The following is a 19,233-nucleotide window of genomic DNA, read 5'->3' as shown; positions in this document are numbered from 1 at the left end:
GACATGCCATTCACACATGACAGTGTCAGGTGCAAAATAAATAAGACTAAATTATACCCAAGTCAACTCTGTGATAGCATCTCGTAAATAAAAGTGTATTATTTGAAAATACATTCAGTTGAGTGCAAATTACAATCTTTTCGCCAGCATGGGTTACAAAAAGTATTACTACAGCAAGTTACTGCTGTGTATACTATTTACCTGCAGACATTAATGCCTGTTTGTATCAATTATAACTACAGATGCCTAGCAAATTGAAGCCTGGGTTGTGAACAAACAACCGGCACAGAGCAGTGAACTCATTGTTTGAACTTACTGACAGGACACATCAAAGACAGAGGCTATTTTTATTACAAAGCAAGCCGACCTCGGAAACCGATTTTGGATACTTTTAAGCTGATTTTTTGAAAAGGATATCAATACAATGATCATTTTATTACAGTAAAATCTGTTATGAGCGACCTCTGCTATGAGTGACCACCCATCATTTCTGACCACAGTTGTAATGCACGGGTCGATTTTATTATATAAACGCTCTGTTATGAGCGACTACCTGCTGAATGCGACCAGTGACCATGATATCCTGGCAAAATATGCATTTCAACAATGCTATAAATGACCACATCGCAAAAAAACAGATTGACACCAATGACCTTGATTTAATCCTTTGTAAACACGAGAGCTCAGGATACATGTAGTATGCAAACAAAGTGCAGATTAAATAACACTACAGTTGTACAACCATATAGCAAGATAAACACCACTAACCATTATTTAATCCTTTGTAATGACCACATAAATAGTAAAGATTGTTCTAATAAGGTATTTAATTACAAAAATTGGCAAGCAACAAGTTTTATGAAATTTACAAGTCCAGTGTATGGTGTCATTTGTAAACTGCTGTAAACCAGACTGAAGTACATGTCACTGCCGAAGTCATGTGAATAGCCAATAAGGTTAACCATTTTTTCATCAAAGGGAGTAATGATGGGCATGCACAGTTAATTTAGAGGCTTGTATTTTTTTTTTCTTTGTGAAAACCCACACAATGCCAGAAGTCCTAATGTCCCAGTGAGAAATCTTTTGAAAGGGCTTCACTTTGTAGGGCAGAGTAGATCGTTTATCTTTCTAGTTAATCCGTAATACCGAGGGTAGGGGGTGAATGCACTTTTGTTTTTAATACTAGTAAGTGAGAATCATTTCTGGATTCTTTTTTTTATATTTCTTTTGTTACAGTGTTTCACCAAGCCACCATCTGTTTACCTGGGTGCAGATGGTTGCAATCTTGGTTTATCAAGCTATAATGCTGATGATTTAAACTTTGTCTCAAAATAAATGTATTGTTTCTTGATGAGTTAATTATGTCTTTTGGTTTCATTTATTGGTACATAATATATATTTATTCCACATTTCCCCAAAACCTGGTCAAAAGCAAAATACATCTGGTTGTTACTACGTCAACACTAATACCAATGGCAGTACCTCCAATGAAAAGAAGAAAATTCTAACACTGGAAGAAAGAACATATTCATGTGATGTTCAAATATAAATTTGATTCACATTGTTTGAAAATGTATATCTTTATTATATAAAGCTATTTTGAGAGGAATGCATGCAATATTTAACAAGATTTGTGAATGAAGGATATGATACATGTACAGTGAGTATGGGTATTTTTTCTTCTTCAACAATGCTATTGATCCTGGAAACCAGTCCATTTTCACACACCTCTTATGAGAGACCACCTGTCTTGAGAGACCGCTTTTGGTTGGCAGAAGGGATGGTCTCTCATAACATGTTTTACTCTACAAGGCAAGCCGACCATGGAAGCTGACTTTGTGTTCTTTAAAGTGTGCCAATTTCTTTCTTTTTGGGGAGGATATATAAAGTTGGCAGAGATATGGAAGCTAACTTTGGTTCTTTTTCACCAGTATTCATGGATTATTTTTAAAAAAAGTTGAAGCAATGGAAAAATTTTAACATGACACAATATAATGATTCGTGCAAGGACATCGAAGGCTGAGTGTTGCTCAGAACACTATGAGAAAATAAAATTATTTGATGAATTCGAGAAGAAGCTGATTTTGCTGACAATATGATCATTAACATGGATGAGATTCTAGTGTACTTCGATCTCATTTCTGGATGGACTGACTATAAGATGGGAGTATGAGAATTAGCATGACAGGTGCAGAGTTTTTAAAAGTCCTTGCAGTTTCCTCTTCAGTTGTGTTGCCTCCAATGATAATTGTGTTGACAAGATTATGATGCAGTGGATTAAAGAGCTTTATCTCAAGTACACAGTTTTATTTTTTTAAATTGAATTATTTACAAAGTGTCCCAAACTTATGACTAGAAAAATACAAGGTGTCCCTTAACATACAGAGCATAAAAAAATTCCTTTAAAAATTAATGTATCATGTCCCAACATATACGGTAAATATAGCAGTGTTAAATTCATTATTATTCACACTGCAACAGAATAGTGTTTACCGCTTCATCTTTTTTGTAGTTAGGTGGCTCTGACAGTTGGATGTTGCTGATGTCTACATTGGGAACAATGGCTGTGGGGTGATGGGGTGAGAGCCCATGGGGTTCCTTATGCACTATCATTTCCTTGAGAACTGCCACTGCTTTCTTGGCCTCCTTCTCACCCAGGGGCTTCCCGTGCCAATTCATCTTATCCACAATATCTGAACAACATAAATATAGTCATCAGACTGGTAAATGGGATATTTTCATTCACAATGAAAGAAAAAAAAAATAGTCACTGGCAGACTGGAAACATGTGCATCAGGAATAGATACCTTGCCAATAGTAATGAATGGTACAACTTACAGAACCAAAACGTAACTAAATTGTACAAAAGCAAAAATAGTGACCCTAGTGGATGCAAGACCACTTACCTAGCTGACATCCATTTAATTATGAAATACATGAGCAATTGGCAACAAAAAAAATGTATTAAAGATTTTTTCTTCAAGAATTTTCCAAATTCTATGGATTGGTTATGAAAAGAGTTGTCTGAATGTTTATCTACTTGAAAAGTTTATTTTTGTTTAGTTTTAGAGAAGTCATTTCTACTACTTGCATCACTCCAGTGACTTGCTCTTAAAGCCCTGAAACTCTGAAAACTTTAACATTCATTACTAAAATATTAGTATGATAAATCAGCTCCTCCCCCAAATCTGTACTGATACTGATGGACTGTTGGACAAGTGGCAACAAGCTCAGTCAACTACTATGTATAGATCTTGTCCATTATTGAACTTGGTCTGTGAGCTTGATGATATAAGCATATATTCCATGCCTGATCCAAACACGATGAGAAATATTACTTTCCAGAGTGGTAACATGCTCAATCACTCAGATGGAGGACAGCTTCATTCTTCATGATCAAAACCATTTATGAGCTTGTCAAAAGCTCATAATAAAAGTTGGATCGAAATTGAATAAAAATCTGGCTTTTGGCATGGTAAGTAGGTTAGCCAATCAAATGCAAGATCAATTCATTAATATGCAGAGCTCTCCCTCATTACTGATGATCTTCTCTCAGATTTTGATGATATGAGCCAATATTCCAAGTCTGACTGGAGCTGGAAGAGATATTATTTATAACAGACAATTCATACATTGCTATATCATTAAATTTACTCGGCCTTATGATCCGGTGAGCTAAATTTGAAATGATAATAAAAAAGTAAATTACAAATTTCTTGGATTACAGTACAGGTAATAATAGTACCTGGTAAAATCCATTACCAGCTGAAATAGAATTTTGTAAGTTGTTGCAAGAAGTAAAGAAGTTAAATTCGAGCCCTGGATCAGCATTAATTTCAACCAGAACTAATTATATCAAATAAAAAGTCCTTAGTGAAATTTCCGTATTGATGAGACCATCCATTTAGAATGAGTAGCCATTACACGATATTCAAAATTAAAATCATTTCTATCATACAGTATCAGACCAGTAACTGTTGAAAGATGCATGATGAAGCCATGGCCAGGCATAAATCCACTTAGCTACAGGCCCAATCAGCTAAAAATTCTGCAAATTTTTATAAACTATATGGCTGGGTCGAGGGAACTAATGCACAAAATTAATGTTTCCAGGGCTAAATTCTAAACAGATTGCTGCAGCAAAGAACTTGGTATTGCTGGTGTAGAGAGTTTAGGAGAAAAGAACTAGAGTTTATGTTGGATGATACATGTCTTGCACAATAGCAACCATCATAATGAACCTGACAACTCTGATGTAAAGCTGGAGCATTAGTGAAATGCTTTCTGATTTCTGTACAGTAAATAATCAACATTTTCATTAAAAAATTTCACCAAGGCTGCAGAATTTGTTTAGTGGCCCAAGTTTACTTCAAATTTCATTTACCATCAATTCCTTTGCCCTTGAAAGTCTTAGCCAAAATACAGGTAGGGACACCTGTTACTGTGGTGGCATCATGGAAGGCTTTACATAGGCTTTCCACATCATGTCCATCAACGACTTGCGTATTCCAGCTGCAAATAATAATGCATAAAAAGTGATTGCTACTGCTCTCATAAACATGGTAAGTGACTAGTACCTAGTTTACAACTACTGTCCTGGCAAAGACAGCAAATTACATGTGGATAATCAGAAGACAAAGAGCAAAAGAAAGCACCTGACAAAGAATGAAAATATTTTCAAGACCATCAAAAGTATAATTGAAAATGTTCCGATTTGTTTAACATTTTGCATCTTGAAATGTAAATGCAAAATGAAGGTGGAAAAATGGCAATATGGTTGGACTGCAATTCCTTGTGTTTCTGAATTGTGTTAGTCCTACATGTCAAAATGCATAACTCTGCAGGCAACAGTTCAGGAGTAAAAAAGCTAACACAAAACTTTATGCAAGTGTGTACGTGTGTAATTTGGATTTTTAATGTGTGTGTGTGTGTGTGTAATCTGGATTTTTAATGTAGCTTTAACAATTTTTCAGTCATATCGCTACGATGTCTGGAGTGTGGCAGTTTATAGTGATGTCTAGCACGGGGGCATCATGCCGCAGACATGTAGCATGATGTCCCACCTAGTCACATTATCCTGACACCAGGCTGACCAGTCCTAACACTAACCTCTTAATGCTGAGATCCAAGCAAGGAAGCTGTTAGTGCCATTTTTGTAAATCTTTGGTATGACTCGGCCTGGGATCGAACCCATAATGTCCTGCATCCAAGGTGGATGCTCTAACCACTAGGCCACTGGAGTGGTATAACTTTATGCAAGTCAAAAATCTGCCGTGGCCTAAAATGTGTCCTGCATTGCCTAATGTAAATAAATGGGTAAGAAATACAATTTATAATGACCTAAAATGTGTCCTAGATTGCCTAATGTAGATCAATGGGTACGATTTTTTTTTTACAATGACCTAAAATGTGTCCTGCATTGCCTCATGGTGAATCCACATATTGTGCTACAGTCAGGTGAAAAAGATCAGACATGAACCTAATTTTTTAAACTGAAAACAAAACTGGTGTCTTAGGATTTGTATATGGAATCAGATTACCAAACTCTAGAGTAAAAGTTGAAGAAAGATGGTTAACCCTTTACCTCTTAGAGTCTGTGGCTGTGTAGGCTGTTGATATGCATGTACCAAAGTCACATAGTACAGTGCACTAAAAATAGAAACCTGTTATCTATTTGACTCGATAGGCACAGGCAGTGTCTCCCTTTACGCACATTTGTGCGTCAGGGACGCACGCTGGAGAAAATTGACGCACACATTTTGTTGCCGTGCGTTTTTTTGACGCAAAGGATTTTCATAATATGATCAGGATTTATTTAATACTCAATGCATTGGACAATGGATGGCATCGTATACTTTGAGTATAGGCATTGACTGGTTCCCCGCTTTGTTTGCTCCCTGCCTTGCACTCCTCTATTCATATGGCAAAGTGCAACGCAGGGAACATACAAAACAATGAACCAGACTAGCATAGGCAATGTTATGATGGAGTAGCTTCCCCTAATCTTGCGAGCTTCTTGTGATTTCCATCAAGCTCAGCAAGATGTCATCTAGATGTTTAACCTCAAGGCTTGTTGCACTAGAAAGTGATCTCCAGAGTAAAATGTCACGCACTAAAAAACATTAGCGAAGAAAATGAAAGAAGCAGAACACAAAAGAGTAACTGTGGATCTAACTTTAATGAAAAATGGAAAAAATAATTTCCTTGACTGGAATACGGCACATTCATTATGATTACTGGTGTGACTTCTGATCGCGTGATTGCAAAGACTGCAAAAGTGAATAATCCTTTCATGACAGGATTTTAGAATTTTTAAAAATCTGCCCTCGTTCGCCATAAGATATCTGGAGAACACATTATAACCTAAGACATTATTTCACAACAAAGAAATCAGTAAACTTGCAGAGACAAATGCGTTATTTGGATTACAAAGTCAGCAGGTCATTGCAGATTTTGTAGGTTTTTAACTTTTGCTGCAATAAAAGAAAGATCTTAAAGTTCAAGTGTAACTTATTAGAAAGAAGATGAATCATTATCCTCCTTGATATTTGGATAAATGTGTTCTAGGACGAAGTACTATGAAACCTATGCTAGTACACATTTTATGAAAGGCAGTAAATTAACTCCCATTTGGTTAAAAAGATTTATTTGGCTTTTTGTATTGGCTTATATGTAATGTGTTGGGCTATAATATTGCTTGAGGAGACTGCTAAAAGTACAACCTTAAAAGAAAAATGAACTAATAAAATTATTATTTGAATGGACAATGCATTTGTTTGTTAATTGTGCATGTTGGTGTATTTGTATGTTTAGAGAAAGAGAGAGAGAGTATGTTGTGCAAGTTGCAATATCCTATTTCAAGCTGAAATAGTATGAGTCGTATGAAAATTTGTCAGTACATTTTTGACCCCCCCCCCATTTTTTATTTGACCCCCAGTTTTGACACCAAGGGTTTTTTTTTGTACCCTCAATTTTAAAATCCCTGGGGGATACACTGGGCACAGGCCTGCCTGTTAAATTTATAGTAGTGCAGGATATGTTAAGTTCAACATCTATTTTAACCATTTTACATTTTTTGTGAACATCTGTTATTCAGAAAAAAGATTTAAGAGTAAAATCTGATCTTCGTAGTTGTATAATTACATTTCATGGAAGAATTTTTATGTGCTTTAAAATCTTTAGAGAACTCATTCAAAATCAAGCCAGTAAGTCGTGTGACCAATTGTATATAGACGACAGTTCTCAACCTCAAAATCTACCAGTTCTTTGTCTACATCTACATCACTAAATTTGATAAATTATCAAAAATCAGAGTAGTCTACATTAACATCAGAGCCTCTGTGTAACTTTATGAAGTATTTTAGTTGTCATTCTAATCGTCCAAACTCAAGAAAGTGCTGAATAAAATCTGTGGCCTCCATTTTGGAGAATCTGACAAAGTTACTTTAAATAGATTACTAGATCTTAAATAGCAGCCATGTGATATGACATAATGGTCATTGACCTCAATGACTGCAGTATCTGATGATGGGTTTTCCCCAAAGGTGGCACAAGAAAAAACCCAGCTCAAGATGGCTGATGTTTACAGGACGAATCCAAACAAATGTCCATGCAGTTGGTGCAGAGGTGTCCAAACACATTTGCATGCAAACCAGGTAGAGACATCCACTAGTGCTTCTGTGAGAATGGGGTAGAGGTATTAAAAGGGGCTAACATGAGCTTAAGGTTAAGTGACAAGTATACACAATTTTCCTTATTTGAATTATAGCAATAAATGGTAATGTACTAAAGTGCCTTATTAAGACTTCAGGATGATTCTGCCGATATTTTAATTTCCTGCAAATTAATCTATTTTGAGGTCTACTGCTAAAAAAGCATAAAAGTTACAGAGACTTCATATTTCTGATCTAGAAGATTTATTCTTATAAACAATGTACTTATTTTGAGAGAAACGCTCAGCAATATAATAACTGAGTAGATAATTCCATTTTAAAAAATACTATTTCATTAACCTTTAATCTTTCACTTTTTTTTAATTAAAGCAAAATACTTGAAGCCGTATTTAATAGTGAATCACTATCATTTGTATAAATCTGCCAGACTGATTTATGTCACATTTGGTCAAATTCTGCAACACAGATTCTGAGAACAAACTGTTTCAAATTTTTTTTTCCTTTAGTAATGTTGGCCATATGTGATGGCAGAGTGGTATCACAATTACAAATTTTGAAGACCTTCATGCCAACATACTTTATTCCAATTCAGTTGCACAACAAGTTGTTTATTGGTTTTTCTATTTCTAGTAATGGCAGCCATTTTGGATGATGGATTTGCATCCACAGAACAAATCTAAAAGAAGAGAATGCTTCCTAGACAATCATGTGCAAGGTTGTAATGTGGTTTTTGAAAAGTTGTAAAAGACAATTTTATTAATATAATGCAAATGCAGATGACATTTTCTGTTTTTATTATTACATGCAGACGATTCAGTAATTTTCTGAAAAACTGAACTGTCGTTAAAAACTACTGAATAATTTGGAATTGTTTACCTGTTTTTGGAAACTTAAAGTCAACACTAGTAAAACAAAATTTATGGGTTTTCTTCAAGAGGCAAAAAGATATATCCATCAGCATATTACAGTGGTGAATTATTAGAAACTGTAGATTCATTTAGATACCTAGGTTTACATTTATTCTAAATTGCTCTTGGCTACAAATAAAAAAAAAAAAAAACATTTAATTTATAAATACTGTCCTACATGCAAGGGAAACGTATACTCCTTTTGAAACTCTCACTGGATCTGTACTTAATTATGGATCAATGGTATGTTCTTTCCACCCAGGAAAAGATGCTGAAACAATTCATACAAATTGTAAAGACAAATATTCAAAGTGAAAAAGCCCATCTAATCTGGGTGTTCTCTATGGTGACTGGAGAGATAAACACCTTGTGAAATTATCAAAAAAATACGCCTGTTCAAATTCTTTACTCATACTGGAAATGGACAGACCCTCACAAATTCTTATTTAAAGAGTTGCTACCATCAAAATCCTAAGTGAAATATATAGGCTATATTTTGCAAGTGTCTTGAGACATTTTTTTATATACATTCCATACTAACATATATGCATACTGCCTTGTTACAAATGACGAAACCGTTTAAACTTAACCAAACTGAGAAAGGTGCACACTGCATTGAAAATAAAAACTTAAATGTTTCAAACCAAGAAAGGTGCACACTGCATTGAAAATAAAAATGTAACTGTTTCAAACCAAGAGAGGTGCACACTGCATTGAAAATAAAAACTTAACTGATTAAAACCGAGAAAGGTGCACACTTTAGTCTATATGATTTCGATTTTAACGTAGCTTTAACAATTTTTCAGTTATATAGCTATGATGTCTGCTGTGTGGCAGTTTATTGTGATGTCTAGCTTGCACTGAGGCATCATGCTGCAGACATGTAGCATGATGTCCCACCCAGTCGCATTATTCTGACACCAGGACTACCACTAACCTCTTAATGCTGAGCACCAAGCGAGGCAGCTGTTAGTACCATTTTTATAAGTCTTTGGTATCACTTGGCTGGGGTTGAACCCAAGACTTCCCAGACCAGAGGTGGATGCTCTAACCATTAGGCCACCAGAGTGATCAAGGTGCAAACTGCATTGAAAATAAAAACGTAACTGATCCAAACCGAGAAAGGTGCACACTTTAACTTTTGCTCATTAAAAAAGACAAGAATATGCATTTGTTGTTGTAGGGTTAAATGCAATTTTTCAGCACATGATAGGCTATACATAGTGGCCAGTATTAACGGTGGAGGAAGAACCCTGGAAAACCCTGGAAAGAACAACCGACCCACGAGAAGCTACTGGCAAGCTTTCTCACATACCCACATTAGCTAAATCTGAGACTCGAACAGACGCAGACAGAGGTGAGATGGCAGTGATCCGTAACGGAGAGCGCTTTAGACCACTCAGGGCCCCGTATAAGCATTTGAACACTTGCCACAAACTGGATGAAAAAGTTCTGGTTAATTATTTGTCCTGATAATTCAAGACAATTGCAATGTGCATATTGTCATTTTTCAGTTTCTATTAAAAGCTGTATATTTATCATCTTCAAGGCATTGTTTTTTAGTTGCAAAATAAGCACAAACATTTTTCTTTCAAATACACAAATTAACATCTACATGCAAAACATAATAATGTGTGATAAGCAGTGTGAAAACGACAAATACTATGTCATTAATTTTACTGGTGATTTCTGCAATGATTTCAATACTTTGTTACTGATACAATCTGAAAACATGTGCAACTAATGGTTTTGTCTTCTTCAATTTTATCTCAATGAAATACATTGAAAACATTTTAACAAAAATCTATTGCCTTACCACAGAAAATACAGCCAAATTAAGTTTTCACTCTCTTTTCATAGTACTGAAGAATTCCATGTATAATTACTTACAAGACAATACTGCATACAACTAAGATCCAGACTGCTATAGCAAAATGCACCTGCAGATCAGGGTCTGTGTTGTTTGCTCTATTGATTACTCTTAACAAACTGCACAGAACCAGATCTGCCAGCATATTATGCAATAGCAGATGTGGGTGTCTGCAGTTTGCAGTTGGACTCGATTCATAAATGATTATATACGGAGAGCCACATGATCCTACCCAAAACTTTCAGATCTTTTCCTGTAGGTCTCCATGTCATGTTCAAGAGCTGTAGGGTCACTCTGACCTAGGCGGTTGACATCAAAGATGGCCACCAAGTTGTCCAGCTTGTATTTACTGGCAAATGCCATGGCTTCCCAGATAGAGCCCTCTGCACTCTCTCCATCCCCCACAATGCAGTACACACGGTAGCTGTGGGAGAAAAGAAACAAAAAGATTCAGTTAGTCATAACAAGCCAATATCCATCAACACAATCCCCACTCCCCAGTTAAACAATGACCTCCCACATCCAGCCACAATCTGTTTTCCCTCCTCTTCATTTTATCTACATGTTTAACACATTTTAACAAAGCAGGGATGCTCAATAGACACATTTATTACCAAGCCAAATATCAGCCATCCTGAAAGTGATACATGTAATATAAAACACATTGCTTTGTCTAATACAGGGTTTGTACACCATTGTTGTGACAAAATTCAAGGACTTTATACAATTGTTTTCCCGGACCCCGATGCCCAGTGCACTAAGGTATATTTATTAATGGCCCTTTATAGGATTAGTGAGAATGTTGTACTTTACTGACACAGGACTTCCTAATATTTGTGCAACAGGCAGGCTTGAGTCTTCATAGTAGACAATATAACAAACAAACCTTAAAAGAATGACACTTTATTTCTAAGAAAAACAAATGAATACATATCTTTATATGAAGAACACAAAAAAAAAGAATCTATAGATAACATAGCAAATAAGGTACACTAGGTTCAACAGTTCTATAAATTCTTAATTCCAACTACAGTACAAGTACAACTGCTGGAGATCAGAGACTGCTTGTAAGTTGGATGCAGGAGGTCGTAGGTTCGATCCCTGGCCGAGTCATACCAAAGACTTACAAAAATGGTACTAACAGCTGCCTCGATTGGTGCTCAGCATTAAGAGGTTAGTGTTAGGATTGGTCAGCCTGGTGTCAGGATAATGTGACTGGGTGGGACATCATGCTACATGTCTGCGGCATGATGCCCCAGGGCTAGACGTCATTATAAACTGTCACACTGCCAAAATCATAGCGATATGATTGAAAAATTGTTAAAGCTATGTTACAAATTCAAATCACACACACACACTGCTTGCAAGAGTCACAAAGCATCATATGAAGAACAAAATACAATGGAAGGATAAAAGGTAGAGAAAGTAAGTGGTCACCATCTTTTCTTTAAATTCTACACTCAAATATATAATTTGCACACATGACCACACTACAACCACTGACTTTTTAAGTGCTAAGTTCTTTAACATGGTCAGCAATTTCCTTTTTGACAGTCTCTATTTCTGATCGCTTGTGCAGTTTCTCTTTCTTCAATGCACTGGCTTGTGTAACAATGAAATTTTTCTGGTAGCTTCTGCCTTTTCATATAATTTATCTGATGTTTTCTCAAGATGCTGGATGCTGTCCTCAATCCTTTGCTTCTTTTTGTTAAACTTCTCCAGAGCTTCAAGGGTCTGTTTTCCTTTAGCTGTCTCCCTAGGATGTATAACCCACCATTATTTCACTTTAAAGTATATGGGAAATTAATTATCAGGTATTGTATTCTTGTTTTTGACACAAATTGGGGTTAAACACACTTCTCAGGCATTTTGCTCCAAGTGAAATGTGCAAGCTTTTAAAGAAAAATACCTCGATAAATCTTCCCTATTCTCAGTGCCACGTACATGTGTTTATCCTTTGGTTGATGTGAATGCAGCCTCGGAGTTTACGGAGATTACAGAAGCCCATCTTCTCTCTCCAACAAAAAAAAAATGAAAACACATCGACTGACCTCATTCTGCATAATTCATGTGTACCTTAAGTTGTCTGTGGTAAATAAAATCGATTTCTAAAATGACTCTGATGCATGATATGAAGCATTCACACAGCATCTTAAAATTGTCTATTCTGAAAGTATGCCATGTTTAATTTTTATATCTGCTGTCACATGAATGCTCATCAAAATTTTACAGGTATATTTACACACAGATGTAAGTACACTGTGTAGAAAGCAGCCATTCTGTTAACAGACATATGGCCAAACTTACGTCCAAAGTTTGGTCATGATGCTGAAAAAGTCAATAACAGACTTTCATCAGACTTCTGAGTATTATATTGTACGCCGAAAATCAGAAGCTTGGATGTATATTAAGAACAAACTGTGACAATTTTTGTGTATATTTTTCATTATCTTTTGTTTTGAGAGTTTGAACAGCTTATTCACCATGATTTAAAGTACCAAGATGTACCACTGCTGCAGAAAATAAACTGAAGAAGAATGATCGTTGGAAAAAATTCATGCACTTTATAATGAGCTCTATAATCAGGTCCGCACGCATCTATAAATATCTGATTGGCCAAGTGTTGTAAACCACCTGAAAGCAAAGTTATTTTGATTCGATGATGCAATGGTATGAAAAGAAACTTTTGTACATTCATTTGTTGATTAATTTGATATTTTTCAAGGACTGGTGCTTATTTTCAAGGACTTTTCAAGGTAAAAACGATTTTCAAGGATGAATCAAAATTCAAGTACTTTTTAAGGTATTGTGCGAACCCTGTTATAATCTGATTTACAAAACAGGTCTCAAACGTCAATGCAAATTAAAACCATTGTCAATAGATTTTAGTAACTAATTATCTATTCTTGTGTTGAAGTCAGTAATTTGAGATTTATGACTTTTCTGTCTTGATGAAAAAAGGTGACACTCACAGAAACAAAAACAAAGGCAAATAGGCAAAACAGAAAAATGTTTCCAACTGCACTGGTTTTAAATTAAGGTTGGCAGTTTAAAAAAAAAAACATATTTAATGTCATTTTTTTACTATGGGGAAAAAAGTGCTAAGGTCAACAATGAGGAATAGGGACGGTTGGGCGACTGGAAATTTGCATATTTTTTTTTGTTTGATCTTAGCAGACATGCTCAAAAGATCATAAACTCCCTTGGCAATGAAGTTATAAATAAGCTATGGGAAGACTGCACTGGATATTGACACATGCTATATGACTTCTAGTTACAAGCTAGCAGGGAAAAACATTGTCGTCACTTTCATAACAATGAGTGGCCTATAAAATAAAAATCAACATTTACTAAAACCAAACTGAAACTAAAACAAATGAAATTTACTCACAAGACTCTTACAGTAATATCAGAAGCCGATACAGTTACAATTTTGCCCATTTAGAATACAACAAAATATTTCCACTTCAATATTAGATACTCAATAAAAAAAAAGATATATAGCTTATACTTTTTGCTTAGTGAAATGTTCAATGTTATGAATGTTTGTCAATAGATATTGATTACATTATGGTGTTCTCTCCTATTTCTGTGACTCTTCTTTCTATCTGGAAATAAGTAATAAATACTGAATCAAGCTTTTAAGTGTTCAGTTGTTTAACCTTAAACTGAATTAGATTACTTTTGGACCAGATTCTTCTTATCCTAAAGGAATTGTTGCACATCTGTATTGCACACTGGAACTAGCCGTGCAGGCATGGCAGTTTCAAAAGTGTTGCACCTTTGTTAACCAAGGTTCTGATATGTTAACCCTATCTATACCTTGGCAGATCGATCAGCTATTGCAGTGCTTTTTCCTAGTGACACATACTGGATTTCACAAGTTGCCTCCCTTAGTATGCAATGCCAACTAAGCAACAGCATGTAACAGCTGCGCATTGTACATAGGCTGAAAATGGTGGAAGCAATTTACTTCAAAAGGATAATTTGTAAGTTTAACATAAAAAACTGATTAAGTACATAGAGAAGCCATTAAAGAGATTGGCAGTGGAAAATTGCTTATTTATAGGTCCATTCCAGCTGTGTACTCCCCTTGTTTTGATCATGCAGGAACCGTGTTCAAACTTGAACTTGATGCCACCATATCCAATGAAATTAACAGACAAGAAGAACAAGGTGTAGTTAACAATGGAACCATGACTAGTGAAGATGAAAGTACTGGTACCGGGTTGTTAACTGTTTCAATAGCTTGCTGATGCTGTAGTTGGAGCATTTCAGCTTCAAATATTGTCAAATGTTTGGTTAATCATTTTCATTTTGGACCAACTGAACATCACATATCTTTCAAAGAAAACCGCATAACCACTCAGAACAAGTGATAATAAAATTTCCAAGTTCACCACCATGGAGGCCATATTAAATGGCAGATCAGAACTATTTTCATTTAAGGCCAACTAAACATCAGTATATTTCAGTGAAAACCCCATGTCACACTATGAGTGTGTGTGTTTTCATTTAGGATCAACCAGACTCGTTTCATGACTTTTCTCCCCCTAGTTTAGAACAAGTGAAATTAACTAACAACTGCTAATGCATGTCCATTGCATAAACTTGTCTAAAAGAAGCAGAGCTAAAATAATAATTATCTCTGGAGGTTTAGCAAAAGTAATGTAAATTTCATTTTAAATTATAAAAGCATTTAATCAGAGTCTTCTTTAAAAAAAAAGTTTCAAAAAGCCAATCTACCAAAATGAATCTTAACAGAAACTAGAAACACATATTGTGTAAAAAGCCCTTGCAATTTACTTCCAACACTTCAGAAGAATTACTTGTAATTCCCAAGAAATTCATCTCAGCTACATTTACTGGCTTTTACAGATTGGTACATCTGAACTGAACTCCATATGTGGTAAAAATGAAAGACAACTGTTAAATGCTGTATCTTACAAGAACATTGCTTTAGCACTCTCCACTAATGATAAAAACCACCTCACTTCTGATTGGAGTATGGTGAGTACATGTAAATAATAATATGTTAATATATCAATTCACATAGCATGCCTTGTTCTAAACAATGTCTACCTGTTGAAGTAGAAGCTGGGTTTGCATACAAAATGTGATCACTGTTGGTATGCTCTAGTGACCGTTTCAAGCAGTGATAAACTATTCTTCGATAGGGAAACATGTAGCTTCCGACCCTGTAAAGCAGGTGACCATTATACACACGACTTTTTGCGATAAGCAAATTAGAATGGTTGTGGAGTCCAGGTCATTGCTATATAAAGGTGACCATTCTCTGATATTTTTAAATGTATATTGTATAACTTTCACAAACTTCCATGCAAAAATTCAGATTTTTTGATAATGCTGGCACCATCAAAAATTTAAAACATGTACCTTCATATCTTCCATGTATGTACAAACTAAAATGCAAACGGCTGGATGAGTTTGTGATTACACTACTTTACTGCAGTCTTATCCTTCAGAAGGCTTATTGCTAACTTATCCTTCAGAAGGCTTATTGCTAACTTATCCTTCAGAAGGCTTATTGCTAACTTACTGTTGATCAGACTGGTTGATCAGCTGGCAGTTGTATTACAAACAGTACATCAACACAATAAAGTTTATTTTGAGTGGATTCAGTGGGTGTAAAGTGTCCCAGAAACACACTATTGTGGCCATCCTAGCCTAGGCTGGGAAGAAGCATAATTCAAAATTAAGCTCCTAATTCAATAATCATTTTTAATCAAACTTTTTTTAAAATTCAGTTTATGCTTAACTCATTAACCCCTGGAGGTTTTTGTCGTTTTTGCCTGCAATATGAGTAGGAAACATTTTGGTGGCTATTTCTGAATACATCCTAATACATCGACTTCCAAGAGATTTTCCATTAACCTAATGACTAGTTGTGTTAGAAATATTGTTTTTCATTGGCTATTTCATGAGCAAATTTTGGGTGGAAAAAAATCAGGTCCAAAAAATTAGGTTTTTCACTCTGTATTTTGTAGTGCACACAGAACATCCAGATCTTTGGTATCATTGTAGAGCTACGTCTGTCTACCTTTCTATAATACCAACTACTTTAGTGTATCATACATGACCTTGAAGCTACATAGCTCAGCAGTAGGCTACTACCTCCTGATGCATAAACGTGGCGCCAGGGGTTAATAAGTTAACATTCTCCAAGTAACCCTGGCACAAAGACTGTCATGAACAAGGTACAAGATTACTGACTTGTTTCCTTACTTGCTCTAAATTTGCATTTCCCTGACTTACTCAGATTTATCAAAGTATTTGCCAGTGTAAGCCATTCCTGCAGCACAACTCAATCCCTGCCCCAGGGATCCAGTGGCTACATCCACAAAGGGCAGCCTCTGAAATACAAACATGTACATAGTTCAGGACCAATGCTGAATGCTGATGGCAACTGCAACAGAAATGTGTTATAATATCTTGTACACTAAAACAGACCCAAAAAATATATTGCTGGTCATCAACAGAAATGGGTTATAAGAACTTGTACACTAAAAGAGACCCCAAAAATATATTGCTGGTCAGCAACAGAAATGGGTTATAAGATCTTGTACACTAAAACAGACCCCAAAAATATATTGCTGGTTGTCAACAGAAATGGGTTATAATATCTTGTACACTAAAACAGACCCCAAAAATATATTGCTGGTCGTCAACAGAAATGGGTTATAAGAACCTGTACATTAAAACAGACCCCAAAAATATACTGCTGGTCAGCAACAGAAATGGGTTATGATATCTTGTACACTAAAACAGACCCAAAAAATATACTGCTGGTCGTCAACAGAAATGGGTTATAAGAACTTGTACACTAAAACAGACCCAAAAAATATATTGCTGGTCGTCAACAGAAATGGGTTATAAGAACTTGTACACTAAAACAGACATAAAAAATATATTGCTGGTCATCAACAGAAATGGGTTATGTTATCTTGTACACTAAAACAGACCCCAAAAATATATTGCTGGTCGTCAACAGAAATGGGTTTAAGAACTTGTACACTAAAACAGACCCCAAAAATATACTGCTGGTCAGCAACAGAAATGGGTTATGATATCTTGTACACTAAAACAGACCCCAAAAAATATACTGCTGGTCATCAAGGATATAGCTTCATCTACTCTCATGAATTCCACAAATGGCTATGCCTCGCCTACTCTGCCAAGGCATGTTAATAAAATATTAGAATAACGTTACTGGAAGGCACAAATTTGGTCATTGTGACCTCCATCTGCATGTGATAAACAGTAAATCCATAATGAATACAAGTTTCATGACTGTATATGCAGCAGTATAAGGAAATCTGACTACATCCCACAAACTTAATTTTGATGCCTATGCAAATAATGACAACCATTGGAAAACTAGTACTTATATTCTGCCTATACATCATAGGTTACACCAAAACACTATCTGTGAAATTAATGTTTCTCATTTAAATTAAATACAATAAAACAGAACTGTGATTTACTCTAAGCTACATTTGGAACAGAAGATTGTCTGTTATAACGTACTGATGCTGGGTGAAATTCTATTGCAAAGTGTTTCTAGAAAATAATGAATAAAAATCATTTTTATAAATAAATGATAAGAGAAAACTAGTGAAGTATGGAGAGTTAATACTAAAAGTGAAGTAACAGCAAATCTGGAACCCAAAATATACGAGAGAATTGTTACTTTTAACAACAGAGTATATCAATATTTTATTATTAATAATTATTTGTGTTACTCTGTTAAACATTCTTATATTCAAGTTTCACAAATGTATGGCCATCACATTAATTTTCAGGAACAAAAATGAGCCAAAATAATTTTGGGACCCTGGATATCAACTTACAGGTGTTGGATGTCCCTCAAGGTCACTGTCCAATTTCCTCAGATTCTGCAACAAGGACACATCAAAGAGCCCTGCTTCTGCCCATGCTGCATACAGTATAGGGGCAGCATGACCCTAATGAAAGAGAAATAAAATTGTGACAAGAATGAAACACAAGGATGACTTAACATTTCATTTCATAATCATGTAATATGGGAATTCTTTTATGGGCCATAACTAATTCAAAAGAATGTTTTGTATAGCTTAATAAAGTTGGGAAACTTGTGAAATTAAGTCAGTGAATTATGAATTAGTTAACAACAGGGTATATAAGAAAAGTAAACATAATCAATCAATGCTCACAGGAATCTATCACAGTACTCAATCATCTAAACAGGGCATAAAAACAAGTATTCCAGAAAACTTATAAATTTAGTATTCCTAAATCTTCTACATAACCCTCCTCCTCCATACAGTAATTCTGAAATACTATGGCAACTGTTATGTATATTTAACTTGTATTGTGTGACTGACCTTTGTCCACAATTGAGTTGTTTGGCAAAGTCAGAAGAAATCGGGCTTGACATAACACATTTCTGGTTGTTGACAAGTTCATGGTAGTTGTCAAGTTAGGATTTAGTGTCAGGTGAAAGAAATTTATCTGTAACATTGTTTTCTATTAGTTTCTGAAGAATTTTTTTTTCTCTCACAATTTTGCCTGTAATGCATTGAGATGTGGGCAAGTTTACTTTTGCAGCCATTTTTGTTTTCTTGATTAAGTACTGTACCAAGTTTTCTTGGCACAAGTGGTGCCTGTAAAAGCCATTGCTTCTTTGGCCCAGGTACATACACATCAGTTACTGGGGCAAGGTTGAATGGAATGTCAGGGTCACAATTCATTGGGATGTTTGTTCTTACAATATTTCTAACTA

At 35.4% G+C, this 19,233-nt stretch overlaps 1 protein-coding gene across 1 annotated transcript in view; it reads right to left on the bottom strand.

The window, feature by feature from the left end:
* The window catches only part of LOC149796177 (transketolase-like), a 59,632-nt gene that overhangs the window by 22,465 nt on the left and 17,934 nt on the right, over nucleotides 1-19,233 (bottom strand). The window contains exons 3-7 of the mRNA XM_089966122.1: nucleotides 18,323-18,436; nucleotides 16,728-16,825; nucleotides 10,684-10,875; nucleotides 4,385-4,512; nucleotides 2,494-2,693 (exon numbers count right to left, since the gene is read on the bottom strand). Of these exons, the coding sequence (XP_089822248.1) occupies nucleotides 2,494-2,693; nucleotides 4,385-4,512; nucleotides 10,684-10,875; nucleotides 16,728-16,825; nucleotides 18,323-18,436 (732 nt within the window). The remainder of the gene's footprint in view (nucleotides 1-2,493; nucleotides 2,694-4,384; nucleotides 4,513-10,683; nucleotides 10,876-16,727; nucleotides 16,826-18,322; nucleotides 18,437-19,233) is intronic.

The sequence above is a fragment of the Sinohyriopsis cumingii genome, chromosome 7 (assembly GCF_028554795.1).
Source record: "Sinohyriopsis cumingii isolate HCF-2022 chromosome 7, ASM2855479v2, whole genome shotgun sequence".
Taxonomy (NCBI): domain Eukaryota; kingdom Metazoa; phylum Mollusca; class Bivalvia; order Unionida; family Unionidae; genus Sinohyriopsis; species Sinohyriopsis cumingii.
The sequence above is the reverse complement of the archived record's forward strand: the minus strand, read 5'-3'. Positions and strand labels throughout refer to the sequence as shown.